Genomic DNA, 17,511 nt, shown 5'->3' with positions numbered 1-17,511 from the left:
TCTTAAGGGCAGCCTATTTGTCTGTCTGAAAATGGTTTACACGCAGCATCACCATCGCTGCCTCTCACACTTACTCACATCCTCAGATGTTACCCAACATTCTCTAGTCTCTCATCTTTATGGCTTCAGCTTGATAATAGATGCTGGTCATACAGTTTATCATTTGGCATTAATCTAGCATATGGCTGCTTATTTTAAACAAAAATAATGCTTTTTACATTCAAAATGATCCTGAGAGTTTGGCAAAAACGATATCATAAACTAAATTCAAATTTTTTTATTTACGATTAAGGAAAACTGAATATAATTCTACAGATATCTTAATATGTAATTACTCTTTCAGCTGCTGACCCGGTGTACCTAAAGTTTTAGCTATGGTAGTTGTGTGACTAGCATGAAGTAAACAGGCTATTGTTTAATCGTAGCATTTAATGTATGATTAGAAATAGCATAAAAAGTTGTAACAAACCTGTAGCATGACAGAAAGCTCAATGCTTCGTTATGTCTTCTAGTTATTTTAGTTATGAGACGAAATAGTTTAATAAGAGAATATATCTGTAGTTGAGCTAGTGATGATGAATTTGTGCTACTTCAACACCAGAATGGTATGTGATACAACAATGCTATCAATTCTAATTGGTATAAAATGTCTCATTAACCGCATTGACTCGAATTAATCGAGTCAGAAAAATATTCACCTAGAACTGTATCTAGTACACCAAAAAACACAGTTTACATGGCCAGAAATTTTATATGACAAATCGATTGTGAAAAATTTGTTTGTGTAAAGGATAAAATAGTAGATATTTGGTTACAGGATTACATGTATGATTGTTGATAATTCTGTGAGACAATATTTATTTACTTTACTCTTGGCCACTCTTAGTTTTTAAACATTGTAGCAGACATTATGTTGCTCATGTATGATCTGATATTATTTACATGTGTGCGTGTGTGTGTGTGTATTTATTTTCATCAACAGAAACAATACAGAAAATAATCTGCATATTAGTAAATATATCAGGTTAAATACAAATTAGTGAGAAAATGAAAAAAGTATAGCAAAATTCACTCAACCTGAGCACGAGATAATGATGATTGAGCCATAGGTGCGCTGTAGCCCAGCTAATGTCACGCAAGCCCCAAAAAAAGCCAACAGCAGCAGAACAAAGGCAGGCCTCAGCCCACCCCAGTCAGAGAGACAGGAGATAGCATTTTACTTGTTTTTTAAAGTCAAATTTGTTTACAATTTTCTTCAGTCTGTCAGGTAGGTTATTCCAATAAAAGGTTGTTTAATATTGAACAGTTTTTTGCCCAGCACTAGATGTAAAAAAGGGAATATGAAGATTTAGAAGAGAGTGACGAGTGCTATAAGAGTGCGGTGGTCCCCCATTCCCAGATGAATGAAATACAGTATGACCCCTTAGCAGCAGCTTTAATGTATACAACTTATCTATTGGTAAAATATTAGTTTGAGTAAACAATTCTTTTGATGGATAGTCAAAGGATTTATGACATATAATTCGCACTAGCTTTTTTTGAAAGACTTTAATTTTCTTTAAATATATATCAGGTGAGTTGCCCCAAGATCAAGGCAGTAAATAAGTTTAGAATTCACCAAGGAGTTATATAATGTAATCATTATTTCTCGTGGGAAGTACTTTGATAACCTATAGAAAAGTCCAACCACTGAACGAAGATCCTTTAGTATATTAGATATATGAGTAGACCAATTCAGGTTATTATCAAGCTAAACACCTAGGAATTTAAAATGACCAGTCTGGTTCAATATGTTATTTCCTATTTGCAGAAAGTGCATTTTTTTTTTCATGCTTCAATAATTCCAGAAGTTATTTCCAATGCATTTTAATTTGTTAGTATATGATCCAGACAAGACCATTTTTTGGAGATGTTGAGTAAAATGTGTAGGAATGTCAGTTAAGTTTGTTAGGTTATAAATAGCTAATAAATTCAAGTAGTTCTCACATGCCTGCGGCTCAAGGGTATCTATATTTATATCTATATTTATATCTATAAAATATTTATATATTTTATAGATATAAATATATTAGATAAAGCACTAGATATAAATATATTAGATAAATATATTTATATCTATATTTATATCTGTGATAAAATGAGTGGATGAGCAAGAATATGAGGAAGATGATAAGAATCGCTTTAGGCCGTGTAGAAAATTATTTACATCAGAGCTGGGTTGTCGGTAGATAACAGTTAGAGTGGAATTGTGACAAGCCTCAGTACTATCCCCCATCACTCTGACGAAGTGAACGTCAGCACCATTGATCTCCGCAAACTGTTCCTCGACTGCCAACCCACAGCGCACAAAGACTCCAGCACCACCACCTCGTGCATTACGTTGTGTACCCGTGAAATTATAATTATCAAGTTTAAAATACTGAAGTTCATTGTCATAAAGCCAAGTTTCAGTTAAACAAATGAGGTCAAATGAAAAATCAAGCGTGTCTAATAGATTTTCAAACAAATCAAATTTATTGCGAAGGCTTTGACAATTTATATTTAGTATTGCAAAAGTACTATTTGCTGAGTATGTTTGGGTTAAAGTGCGAAAAGATTCCAAATCATACTTATTACAAACAAAAAGTTAGTAGTATCTGTGTCAGAAAAAAAAGCCATAAGGAGTCAAGAAATCCAAGTCTAAAGAATTATGGAAGATATTATGTTAGTTTTAAGTCATCTAAGTCTTGATTAGAGTTTATTGGGATCACATCGCAGTCCTTGTCTTTTCTCAGATAAATCCTTTGGTTTAATGTCCAAACAAATTTATAGCCATACTCATTTTTAAACTGTCTAGCACTCCAAAACAAAGCTCGGTGTTTGGGGCTGAGAACTTCGTTTACTTACATATTATGTGAATCAGAAAAACCAAGGTCTTTAATGTTCATAATATTTTTTCGATAAGTTTGGAAGAAAAAATCACGTATATGCACTTGAGTAAATTTCAGAATGATTCTATTGCTCTGTTTTACTCAGTAAACAGCATCAATGTCAGATGCATGCTTGATGGTGTCTATTTTAGAGTGTTGGAGTAGCTTGTTAAATGCTTCTGTAAGATCTTTCCCTTTCTTATAAGGTATGCCATTCAATTCAATGCATTTTGACCTAGCCACATGCTCAGCTGCCTCTACTCTAGCATCCAAGTTTTCATATTTATTCCGTTTTGTCTTAACATCAGAAATTAACTCTTCAAGCTTGAATCGCCTTTCCCTAAGTTCAGCTGTTTCCGCATGGAAGTATTCAATGGATTCCTCCAATTGCTTTTGTCCATTTTCCAGTTTACCAAGGCGATTATTCATGGAAGATAGTTGAGCTAAGATATCACTTAGTTTGTTATCAAGTGACTTCAAGCTAATTTCATCCTCTGTTGCTACAGATTCTTGTCTTGGTTTAACTTTGGCAGGCATATTGTAGTAGATAACTTATCCAATTTAGGGAGGGTTCACGCTGTCCCCAACAATTTACCCTCCCTGCTGCAGTCCTGTGCCTAGTTGTCTATCCAGTATATATGTATAGTTGAACTGCTGGGAATAGATTTCACATATGAGTCTAGTGTGCGTCTAGTTTCTTAAAGTGTGTTTACACTTTAAGCAATTGTTAGTTTACAAATCATATCATGCTTCCCCAAATAAAATACAGTGAGAGAAGTAAGTCAAATGGTGTCACCCATTGAAAATTAAGTATTTCTACAACTACTAAACTAAACATCTTTGACAGCGACAAATGTCGTACTGTAGCCAAAAACATTATTTAATGAGAGCAAGGATGATGAAATAAATTTATTCTTCAGGTGATTGGTGGTTACACCAGTCACCTGGAGAGTGCAGAAGCACGAAACAGACCTGTCGTGACTCTAGAGGAAAACAACAACCTGAAAAGGGATTAGTACCATTAACTTATTCCAGCACTCTAGTTATTTGTATACATATATAGATAGAGTATATATATTGAAATTTATCACAAGTAAAACCAAAGCGCTCCACATAGAATGTAGCAGTATAAATTAGTAGAAAATTAGATAGAGTATTTATATTTATATTGATAGATAGTAGATTGGATTTAAATACGCTATGTAACTAATATATTAATTTAAGACTAGATATATGTATACATATATACTCATATATACATATAAATTAGTAAAGAATTAGATAGAGTACTTATCTTGGTTAGCAGCTGTCAGTTTTGTGCTTGCGCAGTCATCAGGCTGTAGATCTGCACTCTACAGCTTGTTGACAGTCTAAAATCTTAACAGTTGAGATCTACAGCCTGATGACTGCGCAATCACAAAACTGACAGTTGCTAACCAAAATAAGTGCTTTATCTAATTCTTTACTAATTTATATGTATATATGAATAATTCTTTACTAATTTATATGTATATATGAATATACATGTATACATATATCTTGTCTTAAATTAATGTATTAGTTACATGAACTATTTAAATCCAGTCTAATAAACAGTAAGCAGTCTGCCCTTTAATCCGTGTGACTCTACGTAGACCTCAAGCAGCAATGATGACTGCAACGAAAATCAATCCTAGCATCTACCCGTATCACACTTCTTAAGTTTACTGTTCATTCTTTCCGTCAGATCAGCAACAGACCTATAACAATATCAAGTTGTTGCAAAAGATGATAACTTGATTCTACTAACTGTGCTCAGGTATTTATAAAAATTGACACAGCCTTGATTTTTTTTATTAATAAATAATAATACAACTTTGGCAGTTGTCACCTCCTAATTGTCACCTCTACGGTATTCAGCTCCACAAGTAAGCTTCGACATTGTGACAGCACTCCTTGTCTCAGTAGTCGGGTGAAACTATTGTTTGTGACTCATAGCTGATAGGGTTCATACAGACACTCTTTAGATGCTTTCGAACTCACAACACCTTCCTCAGAGAGGTCCGAGTGACAAAGTAACCGATATTTGACCAGAGCAGTGACAAACAGCAAGCTAATAAATTAAATATACACATTGTCTTGACAAACAAATAATCACTGATCCCACTAGCTTGAAAGAGGTAATATGTTTTGTTGCACTGTGAGCTGATCGTGGGGAATGAGCATTCGTCTTTAATAAAACATATAAATATATATTTATATAAGATATAAATAATATATCATAACTAGATTTGTTTATGCAGGCTAAAGTCAGCTGATTGATATACATGTAGATATGATTCAATATGTAAACCTAAAGAACAAAAATATAAATGTGACAGGAAATACTGAAATAATTGTGAACTAATACATGACTCATAAAATAAAAGGGACAGTAACTTGTATTTACGTTGGAGAGTGCTAGATACGCAATACCGGGACTCTTCTGGCAATCAATGTTAATATTTGGTTTATGTTATAGCTCTATTCTAGAAGAATGAGATTGCTAAGCATAGAGCACCGTTCCTTATATACATCTAGACAGCTACTCAGGCTATTGTACTTACTGCTGTGTATTCTGTTTTATAGGCTAATTAAAATCATATTTCACACTACATTTTTCTTGGAAAAGTTTTATTCAAGAGAAAAGGTAGTGTCAGTTTGCAAAGATTTGTCTGCTGAGTTTCAATCAATGGCTTTTATAGATTTATATATATAGATATATATATATATAAATATATATATATATATATATATATATATATATATATATATATATGGTGTGAGAGTTATGAACTAAGTTTTATTTCAGGTTTATTTATTATTTGACATTTAATTATTTATTAACTTTCTTTATCGAGCTTGAAACATGAGCTTAAAAAGTAAGATTATGAATTATGACCACTGATTATGATCTTTTTTTTCAAAGAGATCATAATCCGTCGTCAATCAAAATCAACAATTTTCTGGTTTGCTGCAAAGGCTTTTCAGAGAACATTTAGACGTATACAGTATAAAATAATATAATACAATATAATGTGATAGATTGCTGTATAATATTGAGTAAGATAATATCATGCAACAAAAAAAGAGAAGCCGGTAAAAAAGGCATCCTACCAGTGATATGAGTTTGCTATTTTGAAGGAAAGCTAACACATGCTGCTAACTTGTAGAATAGGCTAGTATTAGGCTATCAGCTGAGTATCAACTAACAGTCATTACATTGAGTCGTGCAACGGATTAACCAAACTAACAAATAGTTAGAGATATGATAACAAACCAAAGAAACACTTGGTACCTAAAAAAGACTTGTACACAACTTCATTCCAATTTACTATAAATGGCAGAAGAGCACAATTTAATATTGAATACTATATAAAACTATCAGTACTCTTTGGCAATTTTACAACTTTGCAAGAGATTTATCTGGTGTATGTCAATAAATTGACAAATCAATTAAATGAGCTAAATATTTCAAAAGTATAAATTTATGATTACTAGTTGCACTGTGTGTAGTCTATTCGCTGCTCCCATAACTGAAAAAACTGACTTACTAAATGGTTATCAAAGCTGGGGATACGGTATTATCTACATATTTGTGAAATATTCTTGTTAACATCACGGCTAACTTGAATGCAAGCTCGTCAACACGATGTAAAATAATATCTATAAATACATATATAGTTGGGAGTAACAGTCATGACGACAAAAAACACAGGTAAAAATTGATGCTATGTGGCAACCTCTTCATGGCATAAAGAGAGTTGTCTGTACTTGGAAGTTTCCGACATGACCGTAATGCGCGAGCGACAAACGGCACACGCCCGAAGACAAATGTTTTCATGGCTCAAATCCCAATAAACTAATCGAATCATGTAGCTATGGCTTTGATAGAGCGTCTCTGTTTTACAACTGTTTATTACACGTAGATATACAGCTATAGTAGCGGCTACGTTACGAATATTTATGTTAAACTTATAAAAATATCCTTATCGTTTACGCCAGTTCTTAAACAATTTTATACGGTAATACAGTACTAATATTTATTAGGTCACTGATTCTATTAAGAGATCAAATGAATGGAAAGCGTTTCTCGTAGGCATCAAACAATGATGTAAGTTAAATGTATTAATATTTGCTTTTGCGTGTTTTTTTATTAGTAACAATAGCGCTTGTGTCGGTTTTTGGTTGTTAGTGTCGTTGTATTTTGTGATGTAATATGTGAGATGCGATTACAATCAAATATGTAAATTTTGCGTTAACGGTAGTTGATTGGTTTATTAAATAAAATTTGAGATTTTGTTTCCCAAAAACTTGGTAAACTAGAACTATTCGCACACTCAGTTTGTCATAAATTTTCTTACTTTTTTGTACGTATTTTATGCCTTCGATGGAATTGTTAGAAAGAAACTTATTAGTGATAATTTGTATTTTGTTGATGTAATATGTGAGATGCGATTACAATCAAATATGTAAATTTTGCGTTAACGGTAGTTGATTGGTTTATTAAATAAAATTTGAGATTTTGTTTCCCAAAAACTTGGTAAACTAGAACTATTCGCACACTCAGTTTGTCATAAATTTTCTTACTTTTTTGTACGTATTTTATGCCTTCGATGGAATTGTTAGAAAGAAACTTATTAGTGATAATTGTTTAGGTGCTGTTACAAGCTAGCGGTTTTATTTTTGCAGGAAAGAACCATTGTTAGGTCACTCAGAAGGGCACATATCTCCGAATAGCTCTGGTCAGGGTGACGGACAGTATGTTGGGCCAAGAGTTATCGTCAAAGGGCGGCCGCCTAAAGGTCCAGTGCATGATGGCATCACAATCATTCCTCTTACAAAACTTTATAGGTATCTCAATACTATATAGCGTTTTCCAAACTTTTTTGCTTGACTCTTTAACGTTTGAAAAATCTATTCTTTTTTTCTGACTCTAAAGTCTGAGTTACAATTAAACAACTTACGGTGCAATTACGAGCAGTAGTTTGAAAATTTTCAACTGTCAGGAAAGGCTTATTGTCACCCTGTCCTTTTTAATATGACCCCAAAGGGCAGCCATTGGTTAAATTTTCATCAACTATTCCTATGAATATGTATACTAATACTATCTCAAGCACCTACTCTCATGCCCTATTATAAACAAAATCAACATGTCACAAGCAAAAGAGAAGCAAATTGTATCAACTAAATGCTACCAATATTATATATGGTCTAGTCTAACAAAATATGCTGCAGGTTGCTGCGTATAAACTTATCGTAAATTTCAGATTTTTAGTTTAAGCCTAAGCCTTTCATTAGTCATAGTCTTGCTTAAATTGGTATTTTATTATGTCATTTAGTTTTTTTAATTAATTTAGAAAATTTTAATAAAAGTTGTTTGTTCCTTCTACTCATATGGCCTATACATGTGCGTTTGGCTCGATAACTCATAAATTACTTAATGAGGCATGTGTTTTTATCCATAACATTGTTAATTCTTTACTAAGTTAGTCTTTCCTATTGAATGTTCATTGATTGTATTTTTGTAGGACTTTTGGATTAAGTAGCTGGGCTAACAGTTTGCCAGCCCAAGCCTGGTTGGTTGCAGATTGCTGCGGCATTGTGTGTGCAGTCTTCACATATCTCTTGATCTTCTACGCATTTTTCGTTGTCAACAGCGTCATAATCGGCCCCCTCGAACACGCATCAGCTTATAAATGGATCAACTTAATTTTATACAACATCATGTCTTTTCTCGCTTTTAGCTCCCATGCTCGAGCAATGCTCAGTGATCCGGTAGGTTTTTAGTTTTATCAGACTGTGGAGGAGTAATACTCTGTAGTTTTACAGACTATCACTATCAGACCAACTACAAACTGAGTAATAGTCCGTAGTTGGTACTATTTTAGCTTTTATTATATTTAAGCTGTAAGTTGGTTAGAGGGAAATGTGAATTAGGATTTTAACAACCCTGGCAGTTTGTTGATCATATTGGAACTACTTACTCAAAGTCAAATTTATTTAACCAGCTTTGAAAAATATTGTTGTATCATCCTTAGTCCATTGTTTTACATACTTGCACCTTCTTGTTACATTCAACTTAGTATTTGATACTCAGTTGGTTTTTAAACACTATGTTTGTTCTTCACCGGTTTTGAAACTCACAAACCTTTTGAACAATCGTAGCACCATTTATATTTGTATATTCTCCCACACCTGGATTAATGGCTCTTATATTAAAACTAATGTATGCGTTATACTGTGTGAATGTTTGTCTGTTTACTGAATATTTTTTCTCCTTTTTATGGGTGTTTATATCGACATTGTTATATTGCACTGTTCTGCAGGGAGCTGTCCCTAAAGGCAATGCTACTAGGGAGAACATACAGCGGATGGGTTTGAAACAAGGTCAGATTATCTACAAGTGTCCCAAATGTGTCTGCATCAAGCCTGACAGGGCCCATCATTGCAGGTAAACAGTGCAACACAATTAAGCATGGAGATTATTGACCTTCAGACTACCTGTGAACTAATGATATGCAACATCCACCCGATATGTACAATGTCTTTGGTAGATGTATCATTTCCATCATTGGTTCCTTACAGTGTTTGTGGTAGATGTATAAATAAAATGGACCATCATTGCCCCTGGGTTAACAACTGCGTTGGAGAACAAAACCAGAAGTTCTTTGCTCTCTTCACAGTAAGTTTTGTGTTGTGGTCAGGGTTTAAGAGGTAACATTCTTTGTAATAGTATGAATGGTTTCATGTTTGACAGAAACTGTTAATGTATATTTGTAACAAATGATACATTGAGCTTTGCAGTAACTTGTATTAGCAGACAACTCCCATTATAGTTCCCTTAGTCATAATTTGCATGAGACAAATATGCATTATGTTCCATTTTAAATTTCTATTCCTTTTGAGTTTTTTTTAATGTGTTGTTAGTGATGCTCATCTCGTTACCTGTGTAGATCTAAAAAGTCAGATTAATTTAACCATTTTGTATTTGTGAATTATCTTAAGAAATCCATCAGACTTGGGGTTCAGTTGATATGGATATAACCTTAATCTTACACAAATGAGATGACACATTTTCTAGGATCACACAATATCTGTGGTATTTCCCTCAGTTTTCATTGCATAGAGACAGTATTCAAACATTTCTATCAACTACTCAACTTTAATATTAATCTGAACACTCTACCATAAATAGAAATTCAATATAATTACTTCTAATTAAGAAAATTGTGTTTTCTTTGTCATCATGTTGCTTTTTAAATCACTAGATGTAACACTCTGTGATTAATTGGTCATTCACGTAAATGTTTTTGTGTTTTTGCTAATCACATGAAACTGCGGTTTCTCTGAGGTAATTGCAGTAAGATTTAGAGACCTGTGACTCTGTTTTGATAATGACCCCTTACCACTGTTTTCCGTATTGATACCATGTTTTCATCAGCCCAAAAAGCGCACCGTAGTATTTGACAGGTTAACTTGGAAGCAATTTGTCCGAAATTTTTTATTTTGAGGCAATTGGTCAAGGATTTAACTTTATAGTTTTTAAATGGTATGCTGTATTAATTTGTAACTCTCAGTAAGCATTGGCTTAGCAGACTGGTCTGGAGAAACATCTACAAAATACAATCCTGCATTAGTGGCATGTGAAGGTGTGACAGTGACCAAGTTTACACATTCCACGAAGTTCATCGCGAGGCAAATTAATCTTAGTTAGGTGTAATTTTTTCATGAACAAACTTATGATCATTCATCTGCTTCAAGTATCCTAGGCCAATGGCTAATGTGCATTATTGTTATTACTGTTTTGTAGCCAGCTATCTACTCGACTTTATATTATGGGCAATGCTTTGTTTTCTTTTGCTCAAGGATTTAGTAGAACTTTGCTTTTGATAACCTAAATTTATCACAACAAATAGTTCTAGTACAAAAATGGTTATGGGTGCATTGTCATTGCACCTAGTGTCTTTGGAAACATTTTGCTGAGGAATTTACATCTATTATCACTGTTATTAGGACAAGCTATATATTGCAATAGTTAAAAGTAACCAAATTGAGTATTATTTAGCAAAAATGCTGAGGCCGACGGCGTTAATGTCATTCCGCCCGAAGGAGATTGCAAAATATAGGTGACATTAGCATCATTTCGCCCTTAAAAGAGTTAAATTTATCTTTCCGAAATCCTGATGACCTAGTCGAAAATTACAGCGCTACCTTCTATTTGAATGTCAACTCTGATAGAACGCCACCATAGAGAAAGAGTTGAAAAATAGATCGCTTTGGTGTTCAAATAGAGGTTTTACAGTACATTATATTACTATTGATCGCCTTGGTGTTCAAATAGAGGTTTTACAGTACATTATATTACTATTGATCGCCATGGTGTTCAAATAGAGGTTTTACAGTACGTTATATTACTATTGATCGCCATGGTGTTCAAATAGAGGTTTTACAGTACATTATATTACTATTGATTGCCATGGTGTTCAAATAGAGGTTTTACAATACATTATATTACTATTGATCGCCTTGGTGTTCAAATAGAGGTTTTACAGTACGTTATATTACTATTGATCGCCATGGTGTTCAAATAGAGGTTTTACAGTATGCTATATTACTATTGATCGCCATGGTGTTCAAATAGAGGTTTTACAGTACATTATATTACTATAGATCGCCTTGGTGTTCAAATAGAGGTTTTACAGTACGTTATATTACTATAGATCGCCTTGGTGTTCAAATAGAGGTTTTACAGTACATTATATTACTATTGCAGTAGATTGAAAGTAAACCAATTAAATATTATTTTATTTTCATAAAACTTGTTTAAATACTAAATAACAGCACTCACAAAATCTTACTTTAGCTCTTCTAGAAATATGGCAACAGCTTATTTTTCAAATTGTATGCCTTTATGAAGGCTTACCTAGGCATCAGTAAAATGCTTGGTTGGCAGCATTTGAGTGCACCCTTGCATGAATATCAGGCTGAGGGAAGCAAATCTGAAACTGGTTTTATGATTGAAATGTGATGAAATTATTGCTATACACTCACGTTACCATTTTTGGCCTTCAAATCCTTGGACCTCAAGTCATTGCTTCAGTTTGACTAGAGGTAGCCGACTCATCAGCTACGATCATCCAGAATTTAGTGGTCCTTCTAAAATATGCTCGATAAAACATTCATGATTATTAGACATTATTTATATGCGTATATTATTTATTTATATATGTAAATCATATATCAACGTCGTGACCAATAGGAGTTTAATCTGCTCTCTGTTTCAATGTTTGCTCATGTTCGCCGTGCTGTTTTTTCACATTCATCAAGCTAAAAAGTATGAATATAGCCTGAGTTTCTAATGTTAATGATTTTACCTTAAAGTTATGGTTCAGCAGAGAACCATAACATATACATTGTATTATGGCGAATACATTGTATATATTCATATACATTGTATTCACCATCTTTGTTGAGCCATCATACTAACAAACTGCCTGCAATTTAATTTATGGTAACTATTCTATTGTAGTTATACATCTGCTTGATATCTTTTCATGCAATATTCATGGCTGTGATGCACTTTGTTCACTGTGTAAAGGACGATTGGAATTGTAAGTACATGCCTACTTTTTCTCCATCAGCTTTCTCAGAGCACTTAATTTTGTCTATTGAAGGCAGCTAAGCAATGGTGTTGTTATTAGTCACACTTAATTGCCATTACAACAGATCATTAGAGAGCATGACAAGTTTGATAGGGAGACTGGATTAGAGGTCCTTGAGAGAGATTTGACCATCTCATGCAAGATCGGATAACCTACGGAATACTTAGTGTATAATCACTCTTTCACCCTTTGCCTGGCGGTTGTATGCATCACTGCACTTGTGTCCATTTATACGCTTGTAGTATGCCCAGCATATTCTGTGCCAGCTCAGACGGTCTTCCTCATCTTTCTCATATTCGAAGGCCTTCTCTTTGGTATCTTCACCGCCATCATGTTCGGCACACAAGTTCAAGCTGTCTGCAGCGACGAGACGGTATGCATGGTCATTCTGTTTACGTCAATTTTATATGTCACTTTACAACTGTCATATTTAGGATATGAAATGAGTGAGGATTATTGGCAAATTATGAAATGAAAAGGGCACTGATTGGTTGCCGTGTGTTAGTCTGGACATTGATTGGTTGCCGTGCGCTAGTATGCCTAGTCATAACAAACCACTATTGCCACCGGTTTTCTACATGTAGATAAGAAAACATACATAACAAAAAGTGCTTTAGCACACGCTCTCGAGGCAGAGGTGGATTCTCAATCTTGATTAAGAACTATATTGACTATGCGCACAGTAGGTGTGTCGGTACATGTACAAACAAGTCTATGGAGTTATCCCACCCATGTTCAAGCGCTAAGTGCAAAAATCTTTGATTAGTATTATTGTTAAGTATTTGGATATAGCAACCAGTATGTTTATGAAAGCCATCACATTCTTTAACGGTTTTTTGTGATTGGGAACCATATAGTTACATTAACACTTACAAACCTTCGACAACACTAATTGCACGTTTTATAGATGCACTCTTTATTACAGTAAATCCTAAATTTTATTGTTAATATCAGGCAATTCCAGTCTTTGTACTGAAGAATCTAAATTTTTATCATGACCCTTTCTTCGGTCTAGAACCAGTATCTGTTTTACACTTTATAGACCTGAGTTCTGTTCACAGTTAACTCTATGCAGTGTTAGTAATCTTTGCTCTATTGAATGCCTTTTCATATTTTTCTGTGATACAAGTTCTTTTTGTCACCTTTGTGCCAACAATGGCATAACGATATATAGCCAAATGCAATTAAATTTTGTGAAAGAAAGGTAATATAAATATTATACAGCTGAATTGTTGAGGAGTTTACATGGAGCAGTGTGTCATAGAGCTAACATCTACCCAACTTACACTATTGCCAAACTGGTATGAGGATTTGAAAAGTAAAAAAGCGCTTAAAATATTTCTGGCCATGAAGCTGTACATACTACAACAATACAATACAACAATTTAAGGGTATCATTTAGTATTTTCAACAATTTGAATTTCTAAATTTTTAATCTAGATATTAAAAAACATTTAAAGAAATAAAAATTTAATTAAAATCTCCAATTTTTTGACAAGCAACAAATGAGGAAGTCAGCATGCTGCTCTAATAGCGCATAAATTCTCTGGAATCGTATGCACTGATTTAGGACAAAACACGTATCAAGAAACCTCAAGCTCAGCTTCTTTGCAGTGATGACCGCTTTTATCCATACGAGGATAATGTAAGCCAGTGTAGATGAGAACTTTAGCAATCGGAATTTTTAACTTTGTTTTTTGTTTCTCAGGCTATAGAGTCTCTAAAAGGAGAGGAAGCGACATGGGACAAGGGGTCTGGCTGGTTGAATATGAAGACTGTTTTTGGACATCCTTTCAGTTGGAGGTGGTTCTCTCCGTTCCACACGCCTATCTTTGCAGGCAAACCACAAGCATATCTCTACACTGTATAGTGTCTCTACTACCCTTTCCTCCCGCATTGTTTTTTGTCAATTTCATCGGCAAAATTTGCATATATGGATATATGGTTTGCTGATGTTATAGACGCTTTCATTCAAATTGATAAAGAAAGTATCACTTAGTTGTGGTGATATACAGTTGCTGCAGTATGACAGAGATTTATTAAAACAATGATGAGACAGGATCGACAGCGGCATTTGGCAGCCATCTGTTGATAAATATATATCAACGTGAATTAGCTTTACTGAAAATACATTTCTGGAAGTTCTTTCTTGCCAAGGAGAAATATCTCATTGAAATCAGGACTTATGATTCACTACAAAACTTGATATGGACAAAGTATAATCGATACGGTCATGCTTGGCTCGGGTATTCCTTCTCTCCCTACTCAGTCATTCATGAGACTCCAGAGACTCATAGAGTCTCTTACACAATATTCAAGCCTAAAATGTGATTTATATTATTCTAATCAGAGAATATCAACAATTATAGCATAAACTTTATTCTCAGAATATATTTGCTGATGAACCTGCATCCCTCAGTTATTCGTGTCTTGATAGCTTCTGAACTTGTAGTTGAACTGTCTATCCGAAATACTGCCGCACTTTCTTAGATTTTCACTTGTGCTGTTTTACAACAAATAAATTGGCTTCTATGACCTGTTCAACCCTTCTGTAGCCAATTGTTTGTTTAGTGAATAATGAGTGACTATAAAATATATTATAAAAAACGATATCCACTGTTTATATGTATTTGTCCAACTTTGAGTCCAGAATCTTGTACTGCGTTGTTCTTGCTTTGTTTCTATTAAAATGTGTTTACTTACGCTCGCTGCTTACTCCGTGAACATAAAGTGCTATAAAGGTAGCAAGTTGTATTCTCTTGCTAGGTATTTAGATCTAATTAAAGTTTCGAGCTGAATTACCTGTCGGGAACCAATTTTCGCACACCTGCAACTTACTAAGTAATGGTGTCACGATATTAGCTGATATTTAAGAGTTATCGCCCCATTTCATAGCACCGCTTTCAACCAATATGTCCTTCATACAGATTCCAGTGCAAAATGATTGAAAGAAATACATTTTATACATGTGTATCGATTTGAAAATAACTATATAAAGAGTGACAAAAACTCCTACTACTTCGCATTGTTGATGTGGAAAGCCTTCTTGCATATAATTAAAAAGCCTTCGCATTTGAAGGAAAATCCATATCCAGGCTCTGCGGCATTCTCAATATATTAATGGAACTTTTGTGTCTGGAGAGCTTCCTGCAAGCCATCAGGTGATGAAATACAAATGAATATGTCCTTGAATATTTTGCTCATAATGATAACACCGTGCATTCGTTTGCACTAATGTGTTGCTTTGGTTATGGGGGCTGCATGTATGGCATGTTAAGGTTTCATTGTACTATCGATCATGCCTGATGCAAACTGATACAAAAAATCAATTGATAGTCGCTCGAGGTCTGATATTAATTTACACACTTTCTAATCATCTGATGGGCTGGTGATGGCGTTGACATTCAGCTGACAAATTACTACATTAGCGCATCTAATTTGTTGGTAAGTTTTCCATACTTATTGGTCTCCATTTCATTTTTCACGTGTAGCGTCTTACAAATAAACATTAAAAAGTAACATACCGCTTGTTAAATATATATTACCTTCAGATAGCTTTTTGCATGTATTGCTATTTCTTTTGCCTTTCTCAATTTTTGCTTCCTACTTGGCAGAAGCATAGCATGAATCACACCACGTTGTATCAGGTTTGTAAAGTGAAAATAAAAAAGTTTTTGATCATTATTTTCCCATAATATTTGTAAAGGTGACGTTTGGGTGTTTTGATTGAACAAAAAACCTCGAACATGGTAACTTTTGTTAGAATTTAAAATTTACAATTTGATAAATAACTTGTTCTTATGCAAACTCAGTTATGTTAGTTCAGCTACATTACTCTGAGATTTGGTCTTTTATGAAAAGAACCATATAGGATCAATTCGAAGACCATCATATATTTGTTTAGAAGGATCAATGCTTCGGTTTCTGCTGAGAAGGTTCGTCTGAAAGTAAAGCACTGAAAGTTTCAAACATTTTTTTAGCTTTCAATTTGTATTATTTAATATAAATTTACCGTATTTAGTCTAATTTTATTTATAAGTACAATACTAAAGCTAATAATTTTTAAGTTACTACACTGTCTTTAGAGTAACCAGGCATGAGCTTCATATTTGAACCACTAAACACAACCATTTTTGCTGTGAAAGATTTCTGCTTAATACTTGCACTAAATGCTTTTAGATTAATATATTTGATACTTCCCTATATTAAAGAATATTATAAAGAACCATTCTAATATTATAATGGTTTATTTTTAAAAAGCTAAAGTATTTATTTCATTGTCTTACTCTCTATCTTCCCACAATTGAGGCACCTGAAACTTTGTTTTTAAAATTTTAAATACCGACTCTAACTTTCATTTTAGAGTCAGTAATCCACTTGAAACGGCTGCTTCGTTCAACCTGTGCAGCTGCAGGTTTCTAGAAAGGAATTAAAAACTATATTAGTGTTCGCTCTACCTTTAGTCCATTATGCGAAGCCTTTGATCCCCTAATATAAACATGTTTTACTTTTTACTACTCTGTATGTTAAGCCTTTGGTCTTGCAATATAAGCTTGTTTTACAACCCTCCCCCTACTCTGTATGTTAGGCCTTTGGTCCACAAGTATAAATTATACTAATAAGCTTGCCTATATGTGACATGTTCATTGGATAGCCTCTAGCCAATAATATTGTATTGCTAAATAGCTTACCTTCTTTTTAGCATCCCTAAACTGCTCATCCAATTTCTCAGCAGACCATTTCAGCTTGTAATACATAACATTGTTAATAGTCCTAGCTCAATACTTTACTCAAGAGAGTCGTTCCACCTGACATGCTCTGTTGGCAGGTGCCATTTTATCAAATGCTCTGGAAAGTGTTATACAAGTAGTCAGGAGATGTCTTATATACACACAAGCCTATCGCAGACCTTTGGAATA

At 33.9% G+C, this 17,511-nt stretch overlaps 1 protein-coding gene across 1 annotated transcript; it reads left to right on the top strand.

Moving 5' to 3' along the window:
- Positions 1 to 6,907: 6,907 nt before the first annotated feature.
- LOC137389684 (palmitoyltransferase ZDHHC3-like) lies at positions 6,908 to 15,205 on the top strand. The gene is made up of 8 exons (XM_068075763.1): positions 6,908 to 7,041; positions 7,620 to 7,781; positions 8,459 to 8,705; positions 9,257 to 9,381; positions 9,516 to 9,612; positions 12,460 to 12,541; positions 12,835 to 12,965; positions 14,301 to 15,205. The coding sequence occupies exons 1-8, from the start codon at positions 7,007 to 7,009 to the stop codon at positions 14,460 to 14,462; spliced, it is 1,041 nt and encodes a 346-aa protein (XP_067931864.1). The 5' UTR covers positions 6,908 to 7,006; the 3' UTR covers positions 14,463 to 15,205.
- Positions 15,206 to 17,511: the final 2,306 nt, after the last annotated feature.

Source organism: Watersipora subatra, chromosome 3 (assembly GCF_963576615.1).
Source record: "Watersipora subatra chromosome 3, tzWatSuba1.1, whole genome shotgun sequence".
In the NCBI taxonomy this organism is placed as follows: domain Eukaryota; kingdom Metazoa; phylum Bryozoa; class Gymnolaemata; order Cheilostomatida; family Watersiporidae; genus Watersipora; species Watersipora subatra.
This window is presented reverse-complemented; position numbering and strand designations above follow the sequence as displayed.